At 41.0% G+C, this 26,806-nt stretch overlaps 1 protein-coding gene across 2 annotated transcripts in view; it reads left to right on the plus strand.

The window, feature by feature from the left end:
• Tbk1 (TANK-binding kinase 1) overlaps positions 1-26,806 on the plus strand; it is a gene marked incomplete at its 5' end in the record, with an annotated part of 53,513 nt that overhangs the window by 16,590 nt on the left and 10,117 nt on the right. For both annotated transcript variants that reach the window (XM_013520995.1, XM_013520996.1), the window contains 10 exon segments: positions 305-434; positions 3,250-3,431; positions 8,862-9,022; positions 12,428-12,538; positions 14,904-15,083; positions 20,722-20,918; positions 21,783-21,841; positions 22,356-22,447; positions 25,115-25,216; positions 26,319-26,397. In XM_013520995.1, the coding sequence (XP_013376449.1) occupies positions 305-434; positions 3,250-3,431; positions 8,862-9,022; positions 12,428-12,538; positions 14,904-15,083; positions 20,722-20,918; positions 21,783-21,841; positions 22,356-22,447; positions 25,115-25,216; positions 26,319-26,397 (1,293 nt within the window).

Genomic DNA, 26,806 nt, shown 5'->3' on the forward strand with positions numbered 1-26,806 from the left:
CAAGAGATTAAAAACTTTAAGAATACCATTTTAACATTGTAACAATGATTTTGCGGTTCAGATACAGCCAGTTTTTGCTGGTTTGTCTTCCAAAACAAATCCAACGTTCTTACATACAAGGAATTTGAAAGGTGTTGATTCTTCTACATGTGAACAGGTATTTTGGTGAATCCCAGGTGAACTAATTCAAAGTGTCTTTATCATTGTAACAAAACCTACATTTAAATGAAGTCGGCTAAGTACTGCCATGTAATCGAAGCTTGCTGTTTATATTGATTCCCAATCAGTGATTTTTTTTTTTCAGACAACAACAAGACATAAAGTACTCATTATGGAATTTTGTCCATGTGGGAGTTTATACACAGTTTTAGAAGAACCATCTAATGCCTATGGACTACCAGAATCAGAATTTTTAATTGTTTTACGTGATGTGGGTATGTTTTTGATTTCTATATATATGTAATTTAATGACATTGAATAAAAGAACAGATTTCTTACATTCAAAGTGAAAGACCTTTATGCAGTGCTGTCTTAGATATGACACCAAAAGTCCAAGTGCCAGAAAGAAAAAATAAATTGAACTTTAGCAGAAAGAAATTTTGTGCTTTGAAAGACAAGAAGTAAATGAAAAGACAACCCAGAGAATGAGAGGAAAATGTTTACAAATTACACATAAGAATTTTTCGCTAGCGTGGGCGTGGTGGTGCACGTGTAATCCCAGCACTGTGGAGGGAGGCTGAGGCTGGAGGATCACCATGAGTTTGAGGCCAGCCTGGGCTACATAGCAAGACCTTGTCTCAAAAAAAAAGAAAAATTTTTATCTAAGCAACAATTTAAATAAGAATTTTTAATCTAGACAAAAAGACAACTCCAATTTAAGGATAGGTGAAGGATTTTTACTAGACATTTCTCCAAGAAAGACCTATAAATGGCCAACAAATACATTAGAAGATGCTCAATATCAGTAGTTACTAGGGAAATTCAAATCAAATCCACAATGACATACCTCGTCCTACCTCTTAGAATGGCTAAAATCAAAAAGACAAAAACAAGAATTAGCAAGCATGTAGAGAAATTAGAGCCTTTCTACATTGTTAGTACTGTTAGAAAATGATTTAGCCATTTTGGGTTTTCTTTCTTTTTCTTTCTCTCTCTCTCTTTCTCTCTTTTGAGACAAGATTTCACTATACAGTTCAGGCTGATCTTGAACTCACTTTGTAGCTCAGACTGGCTTGGAACTTGCAGTGATCCTCCTGCCTCAGCCTCCCAAGTGTTAGGTTTACAAGCATGTGCCACCACGCCCAGCCAGTTTAGCTACTTTGGAACATAGTCCGGAAGTTCCCCAAAAGGTTAAATATCGAATTGTCTATGACCCAACCATGCAAACACTAGGTAGATACCCAGAAGAATTAAAAACATATCCATACAGGCTGGGCATGGTGGCACAGTCTTGTAATCCCAACACTCAAGAAGCTGAGACACGTGGGTCTGTGTAGGTTCAGGGCCAACCTGGACTATAGTGAGTTCAAAACCAACCTAAACTACCTGGTAAGACCCTGTGTCAGACAGATCCACACAGAAACTTGTACATTAGCATGCAGAGTGTCCTTATTTAAAATAGCCAAAAAAATGGAAACAGCCCAGATGTTGACCAGCTGTTGAATGGATAAACAGAAATGCCATGCATCCATACAATAGAATACTATTCATTTTTAAGAGAAAAAAAAGTGATATATGCTAAAATATAATGCTTAGTAGAAGAAGGCAGACACAAAAGGCCACAGTATTACATGATTCATTCACATAAAATGTTCAGAGTGGACCAGTCCCATAGAGACAGAAAACAGATAAGTGATGGTCGGGGAATGGCTGCTAATGGGTGTAAAGTTTCTCTTGGCTTGATGCGAGTGCGGCTTTATTTGGGATGTGATATAAATGTTCTGGAGGTGGTGGTAGTTGTATAAATCTGTGACTAGTAAAAATCACTGCATTATGTGCTTTTCAAAGATACATGTAATGGGCATTATACCTCAAAAACTTATTTTTTAAAAAATATGGCAAAAAAGTAACTTATCTTCTTGGAAAGAAATTATTTTAGGAATGGGAAAAGGTCCATGGTAGAGAGGTGCAAAATTAATGGGACTTGTTGACACTGAAAGGAGAGTGGAGACCACTGGGTGAGGATGAGATGGAAAAGAAACATGGTAGTATGCTGTAGACGTTCGGTCTGGCTTGGTTTTGATGTTGGAGAAGGGTCTCACTCTTCGTGGTTCAGCTTGGCCTTGACCTGCCTGTGTATCCTGGGCTGATCTCACTCCTCCTGCCTCGGCCTACCGAGCGTTGGGATTACAGGCGTGCCCCAGCATGCCCAGCTAGCCTGTTCAGTCAGATAGGGGTTACAGGTAATTGATGCCTTCCTAACTACATATGGGGAAGCCTGAGTGTTAATGATTATACATTGATACCCTTAAACATTTTTTCATGTGTTGTATAGGGGAATTCATATATCAGCTATCAAACAAATGTTTCAAGTTATCAGTCAGTGACATTGTCAGCCAAAATAGCTTCACTTCTGCCCTTAAAAAAAAGAAAAAGAAAGTGGACTTTGTGTAATAGTACTGAGTATATTAGAAATACATTTTTCTGGAAAAAGTCTAGTGTTTTGCCCTCTTTCTGTTCAGTTCTTACTATTTTATTTATTGAATTCTGTTTACTTTATATGACATTTTTTTCTCAAGTTAAAAATCTAAAACTGTGATGAAAGCTTATCTTTCGAGCAATTTTTGTTATTAAGTTTTATTACGTGTAAGTTCTACATACATATGTGTACATATAGAAAATAATTGAGTTCAAATACTTAGGCGGTTTCGTTGCACTTTCCTGGTGGTGTTTAAGAGGTTGGCCAGGCGCAGTGGTGCATGGCTGTTACCGCGGCACCGCTCTGCCGGGCTGAGCTGGAAGATCAGGAGTTGTAGGCCAGCCCACGCAATTTAGTGACTTAGCGGGACCCTGTCTCTAAATGTAAAGGGGTGGGTGTAGCTCAGTGCAAAGGCCTTGGATTCGATCCCCATTACCACAGGGGGCGCTCCTTAGCTGGTACCGGATAAAATGACATTGGACCAATTTATCACCCAGTTACAAAAATACTGAAGTTTGAGTGAATATGAATGTACTAGATGAGTGAATTTGGGACACATATGTACACACAGAGACCTGCAGTATGATTTCGTTTTCTGTTTATTGCTGAAGTGGGTGGCATGAACCACCTCCGAGAGAATGGCATAGTGCACCGTGACATCAAGCCCGGCAACATCATGCGTGTCATCGGGGAGGATGGGCAGTCTGTGTACAAGCTCACAGATTTCGGTGCGGCCAGAGAATTAGAAGATGATGAGCAGTTTGTTTCTCTTTATGGCACAGAAGAGTATTTGGTAAGTCATCTGTCATCAATTTCAGTTCTAAAATCTAGGTAGAATCTAAAAGCTAACAGAATCTGTTCATTGGTCAACCAATTCACTATAAAAGGTTACAGTTTTTTTGGTTTTTCTCCGGTACCAGGAACCGAACTCATGACCTTGCGCTTGCCAGGCAGGCGCTTTTGCCGCTGAGCTAAATCCCCAGCCCCAGGTTACAGTTTTTTTGACAAACATTGAAGTTTCTATTGTAATGAATTTGTTGTATAATAAGGGAATTAGATATCTTTTCTATGAGGGTTGTTACTTTCCTGTTAAAACCCTTGGAAGTTTTATCGCAGCTGGAAGTCCTCTGCTTTCGCTGATGGTGGAGCGGATGAAGAGGCCTGACCGTGTGCCTGAGCGGTGCGCGGCCAGTGCGGACCCGCTTTCGGGTTACAGTGATTAACGTGTGAGGAGCTTTTCGTAGTGCTGTTCCCCGTGGAGAAAAATTCATTGTATTTCTGAAGCAGAAATATTTCTGTATTTCTGTTCAGTAGGGAGAGGGCTCGTTGTTGAGAGACCAACAGGACCACTGTTAGAAACACTCAGAAGGTGAAATGCCTCTGTAAATATCTACGTGGAAATGCTAGAAGTCTAGAACTTTGTATACGTGCATTTGTGAAAAGCTAGTAAAATTTATAACACTGAAACGTATGTGAAAGTACTCTTAGCGTGTTACTGGGAAGTCTATAACTTTGGATTCTTGTTTTGTACTGTTACAAGATAAAAGATGAAGTCTTACTGCCCCGGTAGCTTTACGAAGGTTATTCTAAGTCTGGCATTAATTAAGACATTTTAAGTTGGCTTTTCACAATACATAGCCCAAATTAATCTGTAGATAAGTTTAATGATTTCTTAGATAAGAGTGCTTAAAACCGGGTAGAGTGCTGTAATGCATTCCTATAATCCCAGCTACTCAGGAAGCTGAGGTAGGAGGATTGCAAGTTCAAGGCCTGGGCAGCCTAGTGAGACTCTGTCTTGGGGTGCGGGTACTATAAACGTATTTCATTCATTGGTTCCACAAATGTTTATGAAATGCCTGCTGTATGCCAGACACTCAAGCCACTGGCATTTCTCTAGGGAACCGGACACACACTCCTGCTCTGTGGAACCCACATTCTAGTGTAGAAAACAGAAAATGACGTGTAAATGAGGTAAATTCAGATCATTTGTGAAGACAGTAAGTTAAAGCAGTGAGAGAAGGAGTGCCTGGAGCAGAAGGGAAGCCCCTGACAGGCCTGCGTGGGCTGACGGTGAGATGGTTCAAGGCAGCGAGCCAGGCGTGGGTTGGGAGTGTTCCGAGCAGAGGAAGCAGCACCCGTAGAGGCTGGGACGGGACTGGCCTTGGGTATTAAGGAGACAGAAAGGGTGGCAGTTGGGCTGGAACTGAGTGAGTGAGGGGAAGTGTTAGGAGTTAGAGATGGAGCAGTCGGCGGGGCCGCCCGATTAGAGAAGTGCGTAGTTTCTGCCGCCAAGTGCACACCTCCTTTCTGTGATAAATGCTTGACGTCTTCCCTTGTCTTCGTTTTTTTTTTGTTTTTTTGTTTTATTTTGGTTTGCTTTGGTTTTTTTGAGACAAGGTCTCCCTATGCAGTTCAGGCTGGCCTCGAACTCACACTGATCCTCCTGCCTCAGCCTCCCAAGTGCTGGGAGTGCTGGGATTACAGGCGTGTGTGCCACCATGCCCGGCTTCTTCCCTTGTCTTTGAAGAAATTCAGATTTCATTTGAATGAAACCAATAAGCCAGGCGTGGTGGTGCATGCCTGTAATCCCAGCACTTGGGAGGCTGAGGGAGGAGGATAGCTGTGAGTTCAAGACCAGCCTGGGCTACAAAGTGAGCTCAAGGCCAGCCTGAACTGCATCTCAAAAAGACAAAAAAAGAAACTAATAGCACAGTCAAACTGCATACCGAAGTGAATAGCATGATACCTGATATTGTACAGCAAAATACTTTATAATGAAATACTAAGTACCTAATATGTAAAAGTTTAGGAACAACTTCTAGCGAATAAATGAAGTGGCCGTACATACTGTCACCTTGAGGACAAATGCGCCGATACCTTGTATTAGAGACTCACATATCGCGAGTCATGGTGTTATCATTGGTACAATTTCCCAAAGTAGTGAACAGCTCTTGGCAAAATGTGTAATTAAATCAGACTGTTTTAAATATAGCCACATTCTTCAAAAATGCTTTGTTCTATGTAAAATAGGACTCAGAAGTGAATTTCTCACCTGCACAAACACCTTGCAGGATATTGGAAGGTGATTCAGAACATGGGAAGGTTACTTTCCAGGTGTGTCATGTACTGCTCCTCAGATACATACACTCACCCAAAACTAGTGTCTTTTTCCAAGTACTGTGGTCACCATAACAGCCTTCCAAAGGTTATTTCCCCAGTACTAGTGATTAAAATTTTAAATCATCTCCATTTAGAACCACAGCTTAGCTTTTGCCTCTAACAGATTTTTAAATAGAACAAAATATTAAACTGATTAACTCTTGTCGTGCTGTGTATTCCATGGGGAAATTTTACTTAATCTATTTCTTTTGTTTGTTTGTTTTGAGGCAGGGTCCCCCTATGTAGTGCAGGCTGGCTTTTAACTCACAGTGATCCTCCTGCCTCAGCCTCCTTAGTACTGGGGTTCACAGGCGTGCGCCACCACTCCCAGCTCTGTTTTCCTTCCAGAGTAGACTTAGCCCTGTTTGCCTTTTAAAGTAAGGTAAATGCGGAAGCTCCACAGTCTAGAAATATTCTCTATTTAGATGGAAACTTACTCTTCCTTAATTTTCCCGAAGTCCTCTCTTTTTTGTGTTAGGTTTTTTAAAAGCCTAACTTTTTTCTGCTACTTTTGATAATACACATACTGTCTCGGTAGTATAATCCTGACAAGCTTGCTGTGGCTTTACCATAGTGTCCTACTGTGGGTGCAGCAGTGTCGGCCCAGTAATGCCAAACCCTGCATGTGCACAAGTGGCACATTCAGGAGAGAGCAGTGGCACAGCCATGCCAGACTAGCGTGTGTCCGGCCACCAACACTGTCCCTGCCTGAGGCTTCCAGCTCTGCCACCCGGGGGGAGGCGCCGGCTGCGGAGCTCCCCTTGGTGTCCTTTGTCTCCTCATCCCACGGTGGACGCCTCATGTTGCAGAAGATAGCAGACATGTCCAGGTACTCCTGGCCTATGCACAGCACCGTCCATACACTGAGTACTCCCTGCTGGGTCAGAGACCCGGCCGTCACTTGCTTCAGCAGTAATCACCTTATATCCTATCCCACAGAAGCAGTCACTCAGACCCCAGTATATTTGCTAGGCTTGTATTTAGAGACTCACTCCAAAGCCCAGTCCTAATTATCTCTACTTCTGATCTCATGCTAAAATACATTTCTCAAAAGAGCCTTTCCCCACGCCATCCCTTCCCATCGCCCGTCCCGTCCCCTCCCCAAATCTAGAGATGGTGACTGGGAGTCAGATTCATATGTTGTGTGTTTTGTTGTGGTTCCTGTCTCCATTCCCATTCCCTGGGCCTTAGGTAAATCCCACAATATCACAAGGGATTGTTTGGGCTTGGCACCTTTGAGGGGTGACTCTGCTTTGGTCCATAGTGTACTCTTGAAGCTTTCTCTGCCAAGAAGCTTCAAGTTGCCAATGCATAACTTCCACAAAGGTGCATGTCAGGAGGTGAACTCTATGTAGCCAGTGGTTTTCTCTGCAGAGCTAAATGTCCATCAGAATCTACTAGCCCCTAAACCATTTCTTAGAAGAGCCAAATATTGTCAGCAACCCTGAAGTAGGGTCTCCTGCAACAACCTGTGTTTAACATCAGACCAGGTACTTACGTGGGTCACTTGATCCCCAGTTAACTAATCCTCCAAACTGATTCTGCAGAATCAGTGGTTGTTTCAGACCCCATAGGACTTGCTGTGGTGAATTGCATGTGTGGCAGATTGACAGCTGGTGGTCAACTTACAACCCCCAGCTGAACCGAGTAAGCATGGTGCCGGGTGTGGGAGGCCCACCAGAGGGCTGTTGCCAGCAGCATAAGAAGCAGAGCTGGAGAAGAAGTCAGGCTGTTGGGAACTGAGAAGACTGTTGGAGCTGGTAGCAGCTGTAAGGAGCTGTTGGTTCTGTTGGAGGAGCTTGTCACGCTGGCTTTCCTGATGGGAACTCGGCTTTCCTCATCGTCAGAGGAGCTCGGAACCTCACTGTCGCTGAGGATGGCTGTGGTACCTTCCAGGGGAGCTCTGGTTCTTACTTTGAGCATCACTTCCTGACGCCAGTGCAGACCCCTCAGCCTGCTAGCACAGATCCTTCATCCCGCGGGCACAGACTTTCTAGCTTCCACCACTGAACTTTGGGCCTTCCCGGTGCAAATCCATGAAACAGGCCTGCATGAGACATCATCGTGGGATCCAGCCCTCAGCTGGATTCTTTGGTCTTCAGGGTGTGGACAGATTTCTTTCCTGCACTCTCTTGTATATGATTCCTCGGGGGACTATTAGAAATAATCTTACAAAATATGTGTCCTGTATTATATTGTTCTCCTTGCAAGAAAGCCTGAAAACAAAACAGCATGTGAGGGCTGAGATAAAGCAATGGAAGGTGCCTGATAGCTTTTGGGTGTGAGCAGCTGGACAGGAGAATAAAGATAAGAGGGAAGGAGGTTGGCGTGAGGACACCACGAGTCTCTTTGGCACATGTTAAGTTTGAGCGGCCTTTTAAACATTGAAGGAAAGCAATAGGACGTGTGAATCTGGAAGTCAGGACAAGAGATAAATTTAGAAGGTAAAGCCTGAAATACATCGTGAGTTCAAAGCCAGCCTGCACTAGAAAGCAAGGCCCTATCTCAAAACAAAACTAAAAAACGGAGCGATCAGAGCTTGACCATGAGTGGAAAGAAACGATCCAGCATAAAATAAAGGGGTAGTTGCAGAGACCGACTGTAGAAGTGGTGAGGCAGTGTGACGTTCCTGCACACAAGGGGACGTCGGTCTTCGACGGCAGTTCTGTTGTAACTGGAAAGTAGGCCTGGCACAGGGACGCGGGTTCAGGTAGGTTGGTAGAGGGCGAAAGGAGGCTTGATCTGATTGCTTCCATTTCCTCTCTGAAGTGTGCAGTGAGACCATCAGAACGGAGGGTCAGAGGAGGTGACAGTAGAGGTTTAAGCTGAGATGGCAAGGCTGTGAGGTAGTCTTTTGAGAAGGGGAAAATAAAAGCATCAGGGGCCTGGAAGTGTAGTCAGCAGCACAGCTCCTGGCTGGCACGCACAAAGCCCCGAGTTCAGTTCCAGGTACCAAAAATAAATAAATAAAGCTACCAGGAAAACATGATGGAATTTCTAGACACTGAGTACCGTTTTTTGGTTTGTAATGCGTGCCTGTGTATGTTCTTCGCCTGTGTCTTAGCACCCTGATATGTATGAGAGAGCAGTACTAAGAAAAGACCATCAGAAGAAGTACGGGGCGACGGTTGACCTTTGGAGCATCGGGGTGACGTTTTATCACGCGGCGACCGGGTCACTGCCGTTTAGACCGTTTGAAGGGCCACGTCGGAATAAAGAAGTGATGTAAGTGGTTTCTCCATCTGAAGTTAGAAATACGATTTTAAATAGATATATTATTGTATTTCCCCATGCGTTAAAAGCGGACCCTGACAAAAATTAACTTAGCAGTCATTTCTGCTGTTTTAAGTTATCTAGTTTTTAATAAAAATACAGCCTTAGTATTAAAATATACAGGCATAATTTTTCATACCACGTTTAAATGTCTTCCTTCTTTTAAATTTTTATTTTATTTTATTTTTTTTTTGCAGTACCGGGGATCAAACTCAGGACCTTACACTTGCCAGGCAGGCGCTTGTGCCACTGAGCTATCTCCCCGGCCCTATGTCTTCTATACAGAGTGTAAATGGTGTCTGGTCTTTGGTCCATCTTTAGAAATCTACTTCTCAGCCGGGGGTGGTGGCGCACACCTGTAATCCCGGCACTCAGGAGGCTGAGGCAGGAGGATCGCTGCAGGTTTGAGACCAGCCTGGGCTACAAAGTGAGCTCAAGGCCAGCCTGAACTGCATAGTGAGACTCTGTCTCCAAAAGGCAAAAAAAAGAAATCTGCCTCTCTCTGAATTTTATTTCAGCGTTGTTTTCACTTTTTGTACTTCTCAGCATTTTTCTTCTGTGCAACTGAAAAAAGTTCTGTTGTGTACTAGAACCATTACCAAATCTAAAAGAAATATAATTCTTATCTTGCACTGATCTTATTTCTTTGACTATTTTAAAAATAACATTTTGGCAGTACTAATTTTTTCTAATGGTACAGGTTCAAACCAGACATTTAACCAGTATAGTGTACGTTCATGCATTCTCATATTATTAGGAAATAATTAGTGTGCCAAATTGCTTATTGTAAGCCAAATAAAAAGAAAGGTTTCTAGATGTGAAATGTATTGGTTTATTTTTGGTTTTTTTTGGTTTTTCTCCGGTACCGGAAATCAGACTCACAACCTTGCGCTTGCCAGGCAGGCGCTTTTGCCGCTGAGCTAAATCCCCAGCCCCTAGGTGTGAAATTTATTACAAAATCAATCTATATACTGACCATGCTTTTTATTTTAGAAGAAATGAGTCAGTGCCTTTGGTTCCTGAAAATGGCTAACTGACACGAACGTGAAACTGTGAGGTTATGAATATTTAATTTAGTACCTGGTTTGGTACTAACTCGCTGGGAGCCTCCGCTGCCCAGCCGTGGTTTAGATCTTCACAGATTTCTCAGGCTTAAATATTTGACCCTGCCTTTCATAAGCATGTGTGACTTAAAGTAATAATCACAACTATAAAATTACAATCTTTCATGTAGTATCCTTTCAGAGAGTTGGGGAAGAAGCATTCTTTTCCTTTCGTTGATTTGAGGAAGTAAAATTCAGATGAGACGACTTTTGCTAATATTTACATATTTAAATATTTTCCAGTAGGGACAGTGCGTATGTGCATGGGAGAAGATAGCCCTAACTGAAGTAATAATTTCCGTCTAGCATCAAAGCGGCCCTGCTTTGCAGGAGTGCGTTTGTATAAAAGCTTTCCGTGAGCAAAGGCTGGGAGTCGGTTTGTGTTCTTCACATGAAACACACTGCGCTTGATGCTCAGTCATGCGTGTTACCTTCATAGGGACGTTTTAAAGTAGTATGAGCATTTCTTGATGCCTTAAAACTGGATTAAATAAAACTGTAGTGCTCCCTAGCGAAGAAGCGTGTGACTCATTAGCAGTTCGGAATACCTGATGGGTTCGCCTCTCGTGTGGGCGGTTATACATTAGAGAAGTTATTTCCTGCGGGGGTTTTTTTGGTTTTGGTTTGGTTTGGTTTTTGGCTTTTTTTTTTTTCTTTTTGAGACAGGGTCTCGCTGTGCAGTTCAGGCTGGCCTTGAACTTAGTTTGTAGCCCAGACTGGCCTCAGACTTGCAGCGACCCTCCTGCCTCAGGCTCCCAAGTGCTAGGATGGCAGGTGTGCGCCCCCACAGCCGGGCGGAGAAGTTACTTCTCCATTCACACGGAGACCCACCTTACTGGGTGCCAGTGAGTGGTCAGAGGTGCTCGGTCGCGGCTGATTCGCTTTCCCGCTGCAGGGTGCACGCGCTCTACGGCAGAGTCGCTCCTTTGGCAGCTCATTTGCATCTTGTGAGTGCCTGTGTGTGGGTCTTACCAAATTAAACACTTTAGGGATTTGTGTAAGAGCCCTGTCACTCTTTACTTCGTATAGTCTTACATATCCCTACTTCTCCGTGATCAGATCCTTCTCGTGTGAGTGCCTCTTTCACATTAATCTTCGTGGAAAAAAAATAGCGTAAGGCAAAAATTGTGGCTGCCTCTGCTGCAGAAGCAGCAGGTGATCTTAATCAGTTGCACTTGTTGGTTGTATTTTTTAAGAAAAAACATTGATTTCCTCAGATCATGTAGGTATTAGACAACCAAAAGAATCGGTAGAAATAATATCTCTAAGTTTACACAGGATCCTGCTGTATTACGTTTTACATTTTCTAGTGGATAGAAGCACTCTTGACAGCATGCTGGTCATATTTCTCTCCAACTTTTAAGTTTTATTTAGGAATATTCTGATACCTAAAGGGCTCCTTTCACTGACTTACTATTCTTTGCCTCCCCATCCAGCTCTCCTCTCAGTTCATCTTTATCATCTTCATCAAGAATCACATTAACCCAGGGATATAGCTTGGTGGCACAAGCTCCTGCCTGGCCAGTGCAAGGTCCTAAAAAAAAGTTGGACTCCTGGTACCAAAAAAAAGAAAAAGAACCACATTAAATTTGGCTTATAGCCGGGCGTGGTGGCGCATGCCTGTAATTCTAGCGCTCAGGAGGCTGAGGCAGGAGGATCGTTGCAAGTTTGAGGCCAACCTGGGCTACAAAGTGATCTCAAGGCCAGCCTGAACTGCATAGCGAGACCCTGTCTCAAAAAGACCAAAAAAAAAAAAAAATTTGGCTTATAATTTTGCTACCTAATGTATTCCTATATGTGTTTTTTAATATGCAAATAATTTTTCTGGAGCAGTGCTATGTATAGTTTTACCTTTTTTTTAAAAAATGCTGCTATTCTGCAGTAATTATATGCAGAAGAATTAGATGCTGCTTTCATAGTCTAAAGATATCTGTGATAGAACATTTTTATGTTTCCTCCATTTTCAAGTGGAAAACTTAATATTTTTGTTGTAACCATCAAGATGCTATTGATGACACAGATCTCAAATGAAAATTAATTATGACACGTGTAAAATAATTGTACAGCCACTCTTCTACTTTAGCCAGTCAGGTTCAAAGTACTTGGATTGTTTCATGGATCCTGTGACCATCAATCACAAAGTTGCGTCCAGTAGGTAACTCTAGGTGCAGCTGAGGAAGTACTTTTGCAAAGCCCATCAGCAAGCCGTGTAATAACGAAGTGCTTATTTTATTGTGCTTTTATTCTTCCCAAGGTACAAAATAATTACTGGAAAGCCTTCCGGTGCAATCTCCGGAGTACAAAAGGCAGAGAACGGACCGATTGATTGGAGTGGAGACATGCCTGTCTCTTGTAGTCTCTCTCGGTAGGTGTGGTGTGCCTAATTCTCACCTTCTGCACTTTGGTAAAATCACAAATTGTCTAAAATCACACACACTCCAATAGTTGAAGAATGTATTTTGGTTTTCTTTTAATTATGTTATTAAAGCGTATGATTTTTGGCTTTGGTGATACAGGGATTTATTCTGAGCTGTATGTAATTTCCCCAGGACATAGGGTTTATATTTTTAAGATAACTGACCAGTATTCTTAGACTTCTTCCCAGTGTGGGGAATTCTACCCAGGACGTTGTTGCTTTGCTTTGCTTCGTAATGTTTTGTTTTGCTTCTGCGGGACTGAGGACTGAACTAGGACTTCTGCACGGAGCCCGTCCCAGCTCTTGTTTATTTTGAGACAGGCTGGCCTCCACCTTGATAGACCACTATGGAGTGGTGTCACGTATATGAGTAAATATCTCAGTTGGAGTTGTAAAAAACAAGCATTAAAGAGATGTAATATTTTCATTTTTAAAAAACATTCAAAATATTTAAAAGATGGGAAGTAGTAATTCACTAGAATTTTTATATGGGTCTTGAAATTTAACAGGCAGAACTCAAAAAACTACTGTCAAGTAAGAACCTGTTAATTGGGTTACTAGCACATTAGCCCCACCACCTGGAGGCTGAGACCAGAAGCTCACAGAGCCCGGCCCGGCCCGGGCCGCCTAGCCAGACCTTGCCTCTCAGTAAGAAGGTTTGGAGGTGAAACCCCGTGCCCCATGGTTCAGCCCTAGTACTGTTTAGAAGGAACCTTGTTATCACTAGGAAAGAAGGTAGACGAAATTAAAAGTAAGAAGTAAATTCCTTGAGACTTCACCCTGGAAATAAAGCCAAGAGAGTTACCAGTATATTAGCGTCTATGGTTAGTGAGTTCCCTCCAGTGTTCCCAAGTAGACAGATGTGTGACCCGTAAGGGACGGCACAGCGCGTGATTTCCTGGATTGGCACCTGATGAAGTTGTCAGTGCTTCTTGTACAGCTTTTCACCATACAAGTAAACATCTAAAACAAGCTCATCACCAAACATATTAATATATTGGGTTCTTTAAAAATTCATTTAAACCAGAAGTTCCACTGATGAAATCATTTTCTAAAACCACTGTTGTAACAGTTTTATTTTCTGTTACTTAGAAAAATGTTTCCAAAATAAAATTGTGTCTGCAGCTAGACTTAAAAGAAATTCATTGTGTTGGAGAGCAGAAATTGAATATTACAGTAATTTGCATTAAATTTTTATTTAGGATATACTTAATTTAGGGGAGCTTAAGCAAATCGGATAAAATGTAAAGGCCTCAGGAAATGAACATGAAGTTACTAGTAATTATATTGCAGAAACGGTCAATAATCTGATGATCTTAACTATAAGTGCTTATTTCTGGAGGACAATATGCCTTGTCTCTCTAATCAGTTGTTGACCTGTCAACTTATGAAATCTTTAGTAAAAACTCCTTACATATCAGAAAGGATATTATGTGACTCGTTTCAGTTACAAATCAGCATTGAAAACAATTAACCAAAAATATAACGAGTTGTAAGAAGAACAGTGATACCTCTTCGTTGTATTGCGAGTGAAGAATGGATAGTAAGAGTAACGCAGCTGATCAGAGTGAAAAGGGAGACACATCCGACTTTGTAATTAAAAGTTCCCTGTGAATACGACCCAAACCACAGCCGAACCCTTGGCCGCAGACTGTCGTCAAAATACGGTCTTTCGCCTTCGTGGTTTTCCTTCATTTAATGTCAGGCTGTTTCTCAGCGGCCGCAGAAGGCTGCTGCTATTCCCAGACGAATGTTCTTACGGCCTTGCGAGCCCAGTAGGGGAAAGACTTTGTTTCTCAGCTGTTTTAACAACGCTGTGGGTTGATTCTCACTGGACGAACTTAGGCCACTTGCTTGCGACCGTCAGTTAATCCTAACGAGCAAACCTGGCTGTCTCGTCCGTCTGTGCGCACGGGGTTAGAGGGGCCTGGGCCTCACGGGGGACACGGTGGACACCTGTTGGCAGAAAATCAAAGCGTGTGCTGCAGACCTTAGCAACTATTAATAGACGGGATTGTTTTGGTGTCTCGGATAAAGTTCCAGTGTTTAAAGTTCCACAATTGGGACTCATTTAGAACATGCTGTGTAATTTAGGGAAAGCATGAAACAAAGTAAAACTCCTGTCCTATGTATATGAGCCAATTTATATCTATAGAGAGAGAAAAAGACTTTTAATTCAGAGAGACTTTTGGATTGACAGTAACTGGTGGCAGGATTATTGTAGTAACTGTACTTCAGCAGACTAAAAAGGCATGTAAGTTAGACAAAATATAACATTCACACTTTGAGTAACTGTTTTTCAATACTATTTTAGGGGTCTTCAGGTTCTTCTTACCCCTGTTCTTGCAAACATCCTTGAAGCAGATCAGGAAAAGTGTTGGGGTTTTGACCAATTTTTTGCAGAAACTAGTGATATTCTTCACCGAATGATAATTCATGTTTTTTCACTACAACAAATGACACATCATAAGATTTATATTCATAGCTATAATACGTAAGTACCTCTTTGTTTTATCCCTATATCAGTATACTGTGGTATGTAATAAATACTTTCTTACATGAAGAAAAGAAATAGGAACTTTGCCTCAGCTTCACCAAAAGCAGACACTTCTCACTTGTCTCAGGATTAAAAAAGGATGAATTTTCTTAAGTTCACAGGCAAATTGGCATATCTGTAAACTGTAAGTTTTACAAAACTAATTCTGTGATTTCTTTCAGATTATATAATCACATAATTCACTGGCAAGTAATATTAAATGAAGGTTGTCTAACAACATGTACATACTGGTAAATGAGCTGGATTTTCTTTTTTTCTTTTTTTTTTTTTCCGGTACCGAGAATCGAACTCTCGACCTCACGCTTGCCAGGCCGGCGCTGTGCCACTGAGCTAAATCCCCAGGCCGAGCTGGATTGTCTTAAGCGTATTCTTTTGTGCTTTTAAAAATACTAAAGCCTAAATCTTAAGTGTAGTGTAGTTTTTATTTGAATGTGAGACATAAATCACTCAGTAGATGCTGGAGAAATATAATTAGTATTTTTTTATATAAATAACACATTAAACCCATGTGATTAAAGGAAAAGTACCCCTGTGATAAAACTCCATATGACTGAGTACACACTCACACACACACACACACACACACTTGCACATAAAACTGGGAAAATGTGAGATAGATGGATTGTGTCAAAATAATACCTTGGATGTGGCCAGGTGTGGTGGTTCATGTCTGTAATCTCAGCCCTCTGGAGACTGAAGCAGGAGGATCGCCAGCAGTTTGAGACCAGCCTGGACTACACAGTGAGTTCAGCATCAGCCTGGAATACATAATGAGACTCTGTCTCAAAGCACAACGAAACTCCAGCTGGGCGCAGTGATGCACGCCTGTAATCCCAGCACGCGGGAGGCTGAGGCAGGAGGATCGTTGCAAGTTCGAGACCAGCCTGGGCTACAAAGTGAGCTCAAGCCCAGCCTGAACTGCACAGCGAGACCATCTCAAAAAGACAGAGAAGCCTCCTGGGTTGTGATACTTCAGTGTATTTTGCAAGACGTTAGCACTGAGTGAGACTGGGTGGAGGGTCCCAGCATCCCTCTGTGTTACTCCTCCTGAGGCAGGCTGTCACACGTGGGCCGTACGGGCCTCGAACTCACTCTGTAGCCCAGGCTGGCCTTGAACTTCAGATCCTTTTGCCTCAGGCTCCCAGGTGCTGGGATTACAGGTGTGCATCCCTATCCCCAGCTTTCTCTGTGCTGTTCCTTAAAATTACGTCAGTCTACAGTAACCTCAAAGTTTTTTAACTAAGCGGGAGATTGCACCCCTCTATGTGCCTTAGTGTCTGTTCTGACAAAACTCAAAGCGTGTCAGTGCTGCATGACGCTCGTGGAAAGGGGCTGAGGGGTAGAGCACTTGTAGAGCAGCTGCTTTGCTTCCATGAAGTGCCAGCGTTTTTTTTAAAAAAAAAAAAAATAAAACAAAATTTCAAAACAAGATAATAGGAGGGTAACAATGGTTAATACATTGCATATTGTTATCTGTAAATTAGTTACTCGAGCACAAGATATAGGCATTTAACTGTCCAAACAATATTAGCACAAACCTTTTCAATAAACTAAGTGAAATCAGTACTATAGCTATATTATCTTATATATATATATTTTTTTTTAATTTTCCCTGCTTTTCTCCATTCCTCTATCCCAGTTTATTTTTCCTTTTTAAGTTTCTTCCCATTTTACAATATCCATTGTACATTTTGGATCTTATTTACTCTTTCAGCTTTTCACACTAGTGAGACAATATGGTGTTTATACATGTGCCCCTGGCTTAGTTCACTTATGAGTATGGTCTGCAGTTGCACCCACTTATTAAAATAAGCTTTCTTCCAGTGACTGTGTTGGGCACCTTTGTCAAAGATAAGGTGGCTGAGTATGTCTGGAGTTGTTTCCACATCTTCTAATCTGTTCCATTGATCTTTGGTTCTTTTTTTTTTCCAGTACCACACTGTTTTTATCACAGTAGCTTTATAGTATAATTTCAAGTCAGGGATCGTGGTGCCCCCTGCCTTGCCTTTGTTGCCCAGAACTGCCTTGGCTATTCTAGGCTTCTTCTGGTTCCAAATGAATTTGAGGATTGTTTTCTCTAACTCTGTGAGACATGCTGTTGGAATTTTGATTGGAAGTGCGTTAAACCTGTGTAACAGTTTTTGAACTGTGACCATGTTCACTGCACTGGTTCTTCTTACCCAGGAGCAGGAGGCGTCTTTCCATTTTCTGATTGCCTCTTCAGCCTGCTTGTGCAGGGTGCTGTAGTTTTCAATGTAGAGGTCTTTTACATCCTTCCTTAGATTAATTCCAAGATGTTTCATTTTTTTGGATGCTATTGTGAAAGCTTTTCTTTCCCTAATTTCTCTCTCAATGAGTTTGTTAATTGTGTACAGAAGTACTACTGATTTTTGAGTATTGACCTTGTATCCAGCTATACTACTGAATTTGCTTATTAAATCAGGCAGTTTTTTAGTGGAAATTTTGAAGTCATCTATGTAGAGTATCATGTCATCTGCAAAAATAATGATAATTTAACTTCTTCCTTTCCTATCGTTATTCCTTTTATTTCTTTCTCTTGTCTAATTGCTCTGGCTAAAGTTGCAGGACTGTGTGCAGCTGAGAAGAATGTATATTCTGATGTTGTGGGGTAGAACCTTCTCTAGACATCTACTAAATCCATTTGTTGAAAAGTTTGGTTCAGTTCTAATATTTCTTTGTTGATTTTTTTTTTTCCAGGGTAGGGGTCTGGTTGATCTGTCTGTTTGTGACAGTGGGGTATTGAGATCCCCCAATACAGCTAATTGTATTAGTGCTTGTTTGTTTTTTTCACATCCAGTAACATTTGTTTTATATAGTTGGGTGCACTGGTATTTGTTGGATATATATTTATGATCATTTTCTCGTCTTCTTGGTTTGTTCCCTTTACAAGAATATAGTGACCTTCTTTATCTCTCTTAATCAGTCTTGGCTTGAAATTCACTTTGCAAATAGAATAGCTATCCCTGCCTTTTGCTGGGTTCCTATAGCATGGGATATTGTTTCCATCATTTGACTTTCATTCTGTGAACTTCTTTTTAAATTAAATGTGTTTTTGGTATGCAGCAGATTGTTGGATCTTGATTCTTGATCCATTCTGCCAGCTTGAGTCTTTTGATTGGTGAATTGAGACCATTAGCATTGATGCTTATCACTGATATGTACTGACTTACCCTTGTCATGTTACTTTCCTGTTGTTGGCTCCCCCCCCCTTTTGTTTTTCCTCCCTCTTGTTTAACTGTTTGCCCTGCCTTGTGGATTCCTTCTGCTGGGGTTCATGGAGTTGTAGTCCTCGTTATCTCTTTCTGAAATGTCCTTCAAAATATTCTGGAGTGCTGGTTTGGTGCTCATAAATTTCCTCAGGTGTTCTTTGTCAAGGAAGTATGTTACTTCTCCATCAATTTTGAAAGATGGTTTTTCAGGGTGCATCAGTCTGGGTTGAAGGTTGCTGTGCTTTAGAACTTGAAATCCTTCACTGCAAGCTCTCCTTGGCTTGAGGGGTTTGTGCTGAGAAGTCTGCTGTGATTCTGATGAGCTTTCTTTTGTAGGTGAGTTGTTTCTTTTCCCTAACAGCTTTTAATATTCTACTCTTGTGTTGAATTTCTGGCATCTAGAATATGCCTGGCTCTAGATATTTTTGATAGTGGCTAATTGGAGTTTTATATGCTTCACTTAATTGTACATCACATTCATTCTTTCTAGCAGGGAAGTTTTCTGCCATGACATCTGTGGACAGTTTTTTTTTTGTGTCATCTTTTTCATTGACTCCAGTCAATCTTAAGTTATTCTTGTTTGCCTCTTCTAGCAGCTGCTGGACTGATTTCTCACGATCCTTTGCTATTTTTAAGAGTTCTTTCTTTTCATGATTGCTAACCTCAATCCTGTCTTCTGTATCTGAGATCCTGTCCTCACATTGGCTTACTCTGCCGGGCATACTTTCAATGGAATTTTTATTCTCCTGGATATCTGCTTGAATCTATCTTATGGATTCCATTTCTTTCCTATGCTGAGCATTTGTGGCTTCCATAATTTTCTTAAGCTCCTCTATTTTTTGGTCTGTATCTGCTCGAGAGTCACTAATCATTGCTTTCATTGTGGACACCATCTCTGCAGTTATCTGAGAAGTTTTTTCTGATTTGATTTTTGTCTAGAGCCTCACTCAATTGCTTTGTTGTTACCACGTCAGAGAGGCCAGGTGGGTGGCTTTCAGACTGTCCCACCTCGTTACCCCCTGGGTTTCCTTTCATGAACTGAATGTCTGGGATTGTATCTTGTTTAAGAGTCTTCTCATTTTCTTTTCTGTTTTTAGTTTAATTCCTGAGATGATGGTTATAAATTGCCTATGTTGGGTTGCTTTATTGCTAGTATTTAGAACCCTTAGGAAATGACTACTTGTCCAAGGTATCTTCCAGGTATAGCTGGTTTTTAAGTTTTGAATCTGTTGCAAGATCCTGCCTCTTCAGTTGTTGGGGATTGGCCCAGCCCCTAGTTCTTCGGCAGAATGCCACAGTATTCTCTGTGACCCTTAGTTAATCTCAGTCTTGGAATACCAGGAAGAACAGTGCCAGCTAGTGCAGTCCTTCACATCCGCTGCTCCCCTCTACTGCTGCGTCTCTCTGTGGAGGCCTCTGGGGTCTCCAGCAGTCACTGGGTGTGTGCAGGTTTGAATCACTCCTCCTGTGTAACAAGTCCCATCTCAGGGAGAAGGCGCCACTGGCTCCTTTGTTGAAGTTTCTTAAGCTCCAGGATTTGGGGGGGAAAAAATATAGGAAAGGTGGATAAGAGAAATAAGATAGATTAGATAAAATATGCAGTGTGTCTCTAGTATATCAAATACAACAATAAAATAATACTAGCTTATATTCATCTTCATTATGGTACTTTAACAGCCTGAATAAATATGCGTCATATTTAGGTGTTAGCCACGATTTTCATTTCAGAAGCCTGAAGGCCAAGCTTGAGTCAGTCGAAAACATAAGTTCATATAGGAGCCAGGTGACAACATTTCTGCTAAAAAGCTTCTTTCTTTGAGTTCACAGCTCAATTCCCGGGGACTCTACCTTTTTCCTTATCACTTTGAAAATACCTGGGGTTTTAAATTTTATTTAACATTTATCAGTCATGTTGCAAGTAGGAGTCTCAGTTTTTTACATATTCAAATAATTTAATTTTGAGGAGTGGGTACTATTGTTCTTCCATTTGGGTTACACAGCAAGCACGTGGCAGAGCTGGACTTGGAGCCCAGTTATCTGTCTGCCTCTGTCAGCACTCCTTCCCTTTCTGTCATGTTTTTCCCCATTTTAAACCTTCGGAATGTAATTGCAGAGGTATCCAAACATAAAGATTATTATACGGATGGCTTATATGAAACGCATTTTCATGGAGATTTTAGTACCCCTAGTAACAAAGCATTATGTACAGGGACTGGTTGGGGGTCATGATCTTAGAAATAACATAAAAATGAATGTTGGACTCAATATTTAATGAAAAGATTTTCTTCTCATTTTATCTAAAATTAGATAAAATTAGTTGGCTTTTTTTAACCTTCCTCACACAGTGCTACTATATTTCATGAACTGGTGTATAAACAAACCAAAATTATTTCTTCAAATCAAGAATTAATCTATGAAGGACGACGCTTAGTCCTGGAACCTGGACGACTGGCACAGCATTTCCCCAAAACGACAGAGGAAAACCCTATCTTTGTAGTAAGCCGGGAACCCCTGACGACCGTCGGATTAATATATGAGAAGAGTACGTTAAGATTTTTTCTTCCTCTTCTTAATGACCATTTAAAAACATTCAAAAGTCTGTCACTGTAAAAATGATTCTTATTTCCATAAGTGGTGATGTTAGTGTAGAACTCTTCATAAATATTTAAATTGTGTAAATTAATTTTTTAAAAAAACCAGTAAAGTTGAAAAGCCTCAAGGACATAATTTGACTTCAGTTATTTTCTTTCATAAAATACTGAGATAGTTTGTCATGTACATTTGACTATAATTCTGTTTAGAGTGTTTTGCTAACACTTAAAATTATGTAACGTGACATTGAAATTTATTATGCCCAGTGCATAAAGATGTAGCACCAGGCTTTCCAGTTTAGGAAAAATTAAATGTGCATTTTTGAATTATTCATCCTACTGGTAGAAAAAAAAATGAATTGCCCAGACTTTTGCATTCCTTTTTGAAACTTTGGTTGAATTCATTGTGCTGGAATATATTTAAGAAAAAAGGTGAAACTCCCTGGAAGTATTGGGGGTGATTGGTTAGAGAGTGAATGTTGCTGTTTCAAGTAGTATTTTTAATCAGGAGAAATACATTTAACAGTTCGTTGCTGATGTTTAATTTAGACCTTGTGTTTGCCATATAAAAAATAATTTATTGAGCCGGGCGTGGTGGCGCATGCCTGTAATCTCAGCACTTGGGAGGCTGAGCCAGGAGGATTGTTGCGAGTTCGAGACCAGCCTGGGCTACAAAGTGAGCTCAGGGCCAGCCTGCACTGCATAGAGAGACCCTGTCCCAAGAAAGACAAAAAAAAAAAAAAAAAAAAAAAAAAAAAAAAAAATTATTCAAAATATTTTGCCAGTGATTTTAATTCTTTCACTTCCTATTTCAGTTTCCCTTCCGAAAGTACATCCACGTTATGATTTAGATGGGGATGCCAGCATGGCTAAGGTTGGTATTTTAACTGAACTGGTGTGTCAGCATTTGGATTTAAATTGCCTTATCAGGAGTAGAAGCAATAAAATGTATTTTAGCTGGGTGTGGTGGGACACACCTATAATGCAAGCACTCAGGAAGCCAAGGCAGTGGGATTGCCATGAGTTGGAGGCCATATCAAAAAACAAAAAACAAACTGTTACATCCTTACATATGCCTAACGCTTAGGACATCACTCATTTAAGTTACTGCCCTTTTCCAAGTTATTTCGTGTTCTGTCTTTACTTTCTTTCCTTCCTGAAACTCATTTATAAGAGAATTTTCTCCATTGAGACAGTGCACATTTAGCTAATAATACGAAGAATGAAATATTTACCACAGTTGTATCTGTCCCTGGCATTTAGAGATTAGTAGATTATTATGTTTTTAATTGATGTGATAGATATATATAAATTTGAAAATTCTGTGTAAAATTTTTCTAACCCTGTAACACATTTAGCACCATTGACATTTTTGATTTTTTCATCAGGCAATAACAGGAGTTGTGTGTTATGCTTGTAGAATTGCCAGTACCTTGCTCCTTTATCAGGAATTAATGCGAAAGGGGATACGATGGTTGATGTAAGTATTAAATTGCAATTTAAAAATTGTATCATCACCGCATCATTGATGCTTTAGCACTTACACTAGGATCACAGGCCTAAGTTTTGTTCTACTATGTTTGCTTCACATTCAGTTCACAAAATATTCAGCAGCTCTTTTTATTTATTTCTTACACTAACCTTGTAGGACATCTGAAATTTAATACTTGATGTGAGGGCAGATGAACCCCTTTACTAAAAGCCTGACTTGATTGTCATTTTGCTCTCATAGAAGATGTGGACGTTGTTGTAATCCAGTAAAATCTGTACATCTAGGGCTTAAGTCCTCAGAGTCTTCCTGCACTTCCTACCATTTTCCCAAATGAAGTGTACATTTGCTTGTTTCTAACAGCACTACTGAGCTGTTAGAAATTTACTAACTAATTTACATACTACTAATTTACATACTGCAAAATTCGTCAGTGTAGTACAATTCACAATGCTGGGCCTAGTGACTCACACCTATAATCCCCACTCAGGAAGCTGAGTCAGGGAGATGACTGCCGGTCCGAGGTCAGCCTGAGCTACATGTCAAGACCCTGTCTCAAAAACAATGATGATAATAATAATAAATAAAGTGTATCATTCCCTTTTTTTTAGTATATTTACAGAGTTGTGCAGCTGTCACACTAAGTTTAAAACACTTTCATCACCCCAAAAAGAAATTCTGCACCTATTAACATTCTCGCCTCATTTTTCCCCCAAACCATCCGGCCCTAGGCAGCCACCGATGTACTTTGTAGATTTCCCTATTCCAGGTTTTTATTATAAATAGAATCATACAATGTAAATATATGCTCAAGTTTAGAAGGCAGCGTCTTATGTAGCACTCTATAAAGCTACTCTAGAGCAGAGTATTTAGGTGTTATCTTACTTTTTTTTTGGTTGGTTGGTTTGTTTCTTTCCAGTACCGGGAATCGAGCTCATGACCTTGTGCGTGCTAGGCAGGCGCTGTGCCGCTGAGCTAAATCCCCAGCCCCAGGTGTTACCTTCCTGAACGGGGCCCTAAGAGATGAAAGGTGGCTGTGGTTTGACCTTGTTTTAAAACCTTTTACAAGGTGATTTTGCATCTGATAGTAGCAAGTCAGTGGATCTCTTGAGAACTGTGCCTGTAGAATTGTGCTGTACATCATTTGAAGCCTTTGAATTTTGTGTGTAAGGAGTAAGGGCCGTTTTGCTGGAAGATACGAAGTGTGTTTTCTGAACTCCCTTCACTGCATCTTGTGCCTTTAGGCATTAATGTTTGTGACATTAAATGGGCGTACGCCTGTTTTACACCCATCCCTTCTGTAAAAATTGTATGAAGTATTTCTTCTTGATGTTCTCATCTCTTTTTTAGGCTTTTTGGTTTTTTTTTTTTCACTTATTATGTGAAACTCATAAATATGTGCTTAAAATAATTCTCTTTGCACTCACATACCAGTTTCTAAGCCTGTGTTTTTCTGTTTCTATTAAGAAGTCTTGGGCCGGGGATATAGTTCAGTGGCACAAGCACCTGCCTGGCAAGCACAAGGTCCTGAGTTCACTTCCTAGCACCAAAAAAGAAGCCTCCTTGCCAGGTGTGGTAGTGCAGCCCTGTAATCCCAGCACTCAGGAGGCTGAGGCAGGAGGATCGCTGCAAGTTCGAGGCCGGCCTGGGCTACAGACTGAGTTCAAGGCCAACCTGAACTACATAGTGAGACCTTGTCTCAAAAAGACCCCCCAAAAAAAGACTAGTGAGGCTTAGTGTAGCTTAGCTCAGTGGTAGAGCTCATACTATAAGACCCTAGGTTCAATCCCTAGGATATACATACTCCAAAAAGGTTCCTTATGTTTACTAAATAGTTTCTGGGAAAAAAAAAATCTAAGTGTACTAACAGCTTTCATTTTCTCTGGCTGTTGTCTACCCTAGTCCCTGATCTACGAAGTTTGTATACCTTTTATTTTCTACTTCAGTAGGTCATGAAAAAAATAATTTTTAATATAGATAACTGCTGGCATACTTTTTCTTTAAAAGGTCTGCCAGTTAGTATTTTAGGCTTCACTGGCCACGTCCTCTCTTCTTTATTTTTCTTTTATTTTTATAACCTTTTAAACTGTAATGGTCGCTTATGGGTCATGTGGAAAGGGGGCTGTGGCCTTAGTTTGTTAAGCCTTCCTGTAGAGAATCAGAAGCTCTGCAGTTACGTCAGCCTTCTTTAGAGCTCACATGAACCATCTCACCAAGTTAAGTGTAAACCAGGGCTGGGGGGTCTGGCCCAGTGACCGAGTGCCTAGCGTGTGTCAGACGTGAGTTTGACCCCACCCAGTACCAAAAATAAATAAAATATAAATCGCAGAGCCATCTCCTCTGATTAGTAAAAGTGAATTCTGGTGGTATAAAGTGTAACGTTGTGCAGCTTCCCTGTGTGACTGTGCATTGATTTTTTTTTCTTTAATTTTAATGCCTTGGATTTCTATGTAGTATTGGTTTGCGAAAATGTAAGTGCCCTGGATATGCATGAGGTCATAGAAGTGCTTTTAATGGTACCCTGAAAAGTGAGATTTCACTTTCACAGTAATACCAAGAACGCTGTCATGAAATATGTTTGGATAGTACTACAGTCGTGTAACTAGTGATAGGCAAGAAAAAAATAATTCTTAAACTAATGCAAATAATTTCTTTTAGCGAATTAGTTAAAGATGATTACAATGAAACTGTTCACAAAAAGACGGAAGTTGTGATCACATTGGATTTCTGCATCAGAAACATTGAAAAAACTGTAAAAGTGTGAGTAGATCGCTTCCTTCCTGGTCGTAGACAGTAAATGCTCCGTGTCCGTCTAGCTTATTGAATTGTCTTTAGCACAGCCTGGCATGCTACGCAAGTGTCGATGTTGTGAAATGGCTTAGGTCAGAGTTACTTCCTAGGAAAAACACTGGTTTTCTCAGTAAGAAATATGAATACCGTCTTTGATGCCATTTTCACCCTTCCTTGTGAAGGAAAGGCCCGTGGGAGACGCAAACATTTCATGTCTGCTGTGCAAAGCAGGACATTTGAATAGGAAAATATAAAGCTGTATTCGTCAAAGGAAGTAAGAACTGTAGGACAGCCTTTTGGTAGTATTTTTATTCTTATTTATGAATTAGCTCTAAAAATGTCCAGTGAAACAAAGTGATGGTTTAAACTGGCTTCTTTCTAGACTGTTTGTACTGCAGAGGAGATACAGTAAGTGAAATCAGTATTTACTATTGACCTCCATGAATTGTGAAATCTAGTATTTTTACTATTACGCTGGCATGAGATTATTTAAAATTAACTTGCCTTAACTGTGTTAGCTCTTCATTTGCAAGTCTGTGAAGTACAGTGGTCCTTTCTTGTCCTGGGGGATATGTTCTAAGACCCTTAGGGGATGCCTGAGGCCTCAGATAGTACCAAGCCCTGTTTGCAAGCACTGAAATACCTCGGCAGGTGATCTGATGACTAAGCTGGCCGCTCAGTGCCAAAGGGTGGGGAGCAGGTAGAGCATGGACATGCGGGTCATTCACCGGCAGGGAGGACCAAGTGGGGTGTGACCCTGAGCTACCGGAGTAGCGTGAAATCTTAAACTAAATTATTTCTGGAGCTTTCCGCTTAGTGTTTTCAGGCCCCCACTGACCATCTGTAATGGAAGCCACGGAAAGTGAAACCAGAGATAAAGAAGAACCACTGTATGTAAAATTCCTTCTTCAGGAAGGGCACTGAGATTTTCTTGGAACCTGCTGACTTACAGACTTTGACTAAATCTTTTATTAACAGTTATGATAAAAACTCAAATACAGTTTCTAAAACTTTAACTCTGCATATTGGTTAGACTCATTTAATTTTCTCCTCTGCCTGCCTTTTCATGCAGATATGAAAAGTTGATGAAGATCAACCTAGAAGCGGCCGAGTTAGGTGAAATTTCAGACATACACACCAAGCTGCTGAGAGTAAGTACACGTTATGAAAATCGTAGGCCACAATCTCTCCCTTTGCTTGCAAAGTTTGACTTAAACTTTCCTAGAAAAATGGTATTTCTAAAGCTCTTTGAAGAAAATAGCCTTTTCCCATGTTGAGGGACTTCTAGCAATATTTAAACTATCACTGCCATGAAGTTCCTTGTAACATTCCCAGGTGCCCGGTCTGCTTGACACACCTCCCTCCGCCCTCCTCTCTCCGCCCCCTCTTCGCTCCTCCTTTCCTCCTGGTACTCGTCTCTTCCCCTCCCCGCTCCGTTTCTGTTCCTTAAATCCATGCTGCTCTTGCGTTGTTCATAAATGTAATGTACTGTTCAGCTGGCCGTAGGCTGCCTAAACTTGTTCAGAAATACATGCAGTTAAGAAAGTATTGGCACCCTGT

This window comes from Chinchilla lanigera, unplaced genomic scaffold (genome assembly GCF_000276665.1).
Source record: "Chinchilla lanigera isolate Chin_1 unplaced genomic scaffold, ChiLan1.0 scaffold00057, whole genome shotgun sequence".
Lineage (NCBI taxonomy): Eukaryota > Metazoa > Chordata > Mammalia > Rodentia > Chinchillidae > Chinchilla > Chinchilla lanigera.